At 40.6% G+C, this 3,715-nt stretch overlaps 1 protein-coding gene across 1 annotated transcript; it reads right to left on the bottom strand.

Moving 5' to 3' along the window:
- Positions 1-2,953, bottom strand: LOC113351618. Its single transcript, XM_026595571.1, has 6 exons — positions 2,561-2,953; positions 1,458-2,464; positions 1,061-1,300; positions 878-972; positions 379-488; positions 1-288 (listed from the first exon to the last, which is right to left on the bottom strand). The coding sequence occupies exons 1-6, from the start codon at positions 2,951-2,953 to the stop codon at positions 1-3; spliced, it is 2,133 nt and encodes a 710-aa protein (XP_026451356.1).
- Between the last annotated feature and the right edge of the window lie 762 nt (positions 2,954-3,715).

Here is a 3,715-nt window from a genome sequence, read left to right as displayed (position 1 = left end):
CTATATGACTTTCTTGTCCTCCCAAGTGGCTTCAGAGTTATCCATTCCTTCCCACTGAATCAATACTTGCTTGACTGAGCAGTTATTCTTCTTGATAACTCTTGAATCCAACACCTGTAAGGGTCTTACCTCTATCTCTCTTACTTTAGTCAGCTGAGGTAGAGTTGTTTGTGGCAATGTCCCCTCCCCTAGCTTGGGTTTCAGCTGTGGTACATGAAAGGTTGGGTGGATTTTGGAATCAGCTGGTAACTTCAACTTGTAGGCCACTTGGCCAACTTTTGCTTCAATCTGATAAGGCCCAAAGAATTTAGCTGATAGATTCAGATTCCTTCTTAGTTGGACTGAAGTCTGTCTATATGGTTGTAACCTTAAGTATACCCAATCTCCCACTGCAAATGACCTCTCTGCCCTTTTCTTATCATCTTGGCTTTTGATTCTATGTTGAGCTTCTTCCAAAGCTCCCTTTAGTAGTTTTTCATGGATTGCCTCTGCTTTATGTAGTCATCTACATCAGGATGAACCCCTTGTGCTGCTGAAGATATCCAAAACTGTGGTGGTCCATATCCATACAAGGCTTCAAAGAGTGTTATCTTTAAACTTGTATGAAAACTGGTGTTGTACCACTATTGTGCCATTGGTAGCCAACTGACCGATTTGCTTGGTTTAAAGCTAGTCATACACCTTAAATAGGATTCCAAGCAAGCATTCACCCTCTCAGTATGTCCATCAGTTTGAGGGTGATAAGCTGTGCTCATGTGTAATGCAGAACCTAGCCTAGCAAAAAGGGCTTGCCAGAAATTGCTCACAAAATTGCATCCCTATCTGACACTATAGATTTAGGGAGACCATGGAGTTTGAATACAGTGTCAATAAATACCTTTGCCACTGAAGCTGCAGTGTAGGGGTGGCTCAAGGGAATGAAATGGCTGAACTTGGTGAGTCTGTCCACCACTACCAATATAACCTTCCTTCCTTCAGACTTTGGGAGACCAGAGATGAAGTCCATACTTATATGATCCCATGCTTATAATCTTGGACAAAAGTCTTGATATCATTGTACATTTCTACCGAGAAAAAGTACAACTTGGCCCTTTGATATGTGGCTTGTGCTCCTGAATACCCTCCAATTGGTGAATAATGAGTGGAGAGAATGACTTTCTGCCTTAATCCTCCATGTTCTCCAATATAGAGTCTTCCTTTGTACCTCAACACCCCTTGCTGATAAGCATAACCTTCTACTGCTCCATCTTGTACAGTTAACTTGGGAATTAACTCTTCTGCAAGAGTATCTTCTTTATAGCTATCATGAATTTCAGTGAACTACTCAGGTTGTAGTTGAATTAAACTCTGGCATGAAGTTTTATCCAAGGTGGACTTTGGATAAGGCATCTGCTACTTGGTTCTCAGACCCCTTCTTATACTTCGATTCATAATAATACCCCAACAGTTTGGCTAACCATTTTTGTTGTAGTAGTGAATGAATCCTCAGCTCCATGAAGTATTTAATACTCTGGTGGTCTGTGAAGATTGTGAATTTGTTTCCAAGTAAGTAAGATATCCACTTAGTTACATCCATCACCACTGCCATTAGTTCATTTTCATAGGTGGACATGGCCAAGAACCTGGGTCCCATTCCTTTGTTGAAGTATGATATGGGTCTTCCCTCTTGCATCAGTACTGCTCCAACTCCAGTGTCACAAGCATCAACTGAGATCTCAAAATGTTTGCTGAAGTCTGGTAACACTAGGACTGGTGTGGATGAGACAGTCTTCTTCAATTTTTCAAAAGAAACTTGAGCTGAGTTGTCCCAATGGAAGCTATTCTTTTTTAAAAGATCTGTTAATGGCTTTGCAATGAGGCCATAATTCTTGACAAACCTTCTATAATACCTTGTTAGACCCAAAAATCCTCTTAAGTCTTTGATGGCTATAGGAGTGGGCCATCTTGTCATGCAGTCTACCTTGAGGGGGTCATCAGCTACTCCCTCACCAGAGATGATATGCCCAAAATACTCTAGCTTATCTTTGCCAAATGAACACTTTCTGAGCTTTGCAAATAACTGGTTCCTTTGGAGTGTCTTTAGAGTAAGCTGGAGATGCTTCATATGTGATTCCATATCTGGGCTGTAGACTAGTATATCATCAAAGAACACTAGTATGAATTTCCTCAGATAAGGCTTAAACACCTCATTCATTAATGCTTGGAAGCTAGATGGGGCATTTGTCAAGCCAAAAGGCATAACTAAAAATTCATAATGCCCTTGATGTGTCTTGAAGGCAGTCTTTTGAGTATCTCCAGGAGATACCCTGATCTGGTGGTACCCTGCTCTCAAATCAATCTTTGAAAAAATAAAGGCCCCTTTGAGTTCATCCAATAACTCCTCAATTACTGGAATTGGGTACTTATCTTTAACAGTAATCTCATTTTCCTTCCTGTAGTCAACAAAAAACCTCCAGCTTCCATCCTTCTTTTTAACCAATAGAATGGGGGAGGAGAATGGACTATGACTAGGATTTATTATCCCTGACTAGAGCATCTCCTCCAATAATTTATCTACTACTTCCTTCTGCACATATGGAATCCTGTATGGTCTTTGGTTAGGTGGAGTTGTATTTGGCTGCAAGGGTATATGATGATCATGAGATCTTTCAGGTGGTAATGAAGTGGGCTCATTGAATATGGAAGAATACTTGGTGAGGATTGGTTCTAGAACCTTTGGTGTTTGAGGGTGAGGCTCTAGGGCTGTAATGGAAAACAAATGTCCTGCCATTCTATTTTTATTCTTCTTGAGGTACTTCTGACAAGCTCCTACTGACATGGAAGAAATTCTGACTTCTTCTGTAATCCCCTTAAGCTCAATTTTCTTACCACCTTGGATGAAGGATATTGTCATCTTTTTAAAATCAAACTTCACAGGGATTATATTCTTCATCCAGTCCACTCCTAACACCATGTTACACACCCCAAAGTCTAGCACTCTGACATCAAAGAAAAATTTATGCCATGTATTTTCCAGCTAAACTGAGGACATTTAGCATCACTGATAACCTTGTTACCATCTGCCACAACTACTTGCAAGGTAGCAATGGGCTCTATGAATGCACCACTAAGTCTGGCCATTTTTGGATCCATAAAGTTGTGTGTGCTACCACTGTCAATTAAGACAGTGAAGTACCTTCTATCCTTAGTGATTCCTTGAATTTTAATAGTGTTGTGGGAGATATTACCAGATAGGGCATGTAGAGACACTTCCACTTCTTCTTCAAGTTCTTGGATGACTGGTGAACTACCAGGTGAATCCTCTTCAGAAGTGTCTATCTTCTCTTATTTACCTACTAACATGTACAATTGTTGTTTAACACACCTGTGACCTATCTCATACTTTTCATCACAATTATAACACAAGCCCTTTTCTCTTCTTTCCCTCATCTGAGCATAAGTTAATTTCTTGATGGGGGGTATTTTAAGGTTGGCTCCACTGGTAGGGGATGGTGAATTGGACTTAGGTGGAGTCACAAAGCTTTTAGAACTGCTATTGCCCATCGAGAGTGTAGGGAGTCTTGAAACAAATTTGGCATTCCTAGCTGCCTTCTCCATCATGGCCTCTTGCATCCTAGATAAGTACATGGCATGATTGAGTGTTGAGGGTGAATGCATTTGTACTGCCATTCTGATTTCCTCCTTGAGTCCACTGACAAAGCTAGAAGTGAAGTAA

Source organism: Papaver somniferum, chromosome 2 (assembly GCF_003573695.1).
Source record: "Papaver somniferum cultivar HN1 chromosome 2, ASM357369v1, whole genome shotgun sequence".
Taxonomy (NCBI): Eukaryota; Viridiplantae; Streptophyta; class Magnoliopsida; order Ranunculales; family Papaveraceae; genus Papaver; species Papaver somniferum.
The sequence above is the reverse complement of the archived record's forward strand: the minus strand, read 5'-3'. Positions and strand labels throughout refer to the sequence as shown.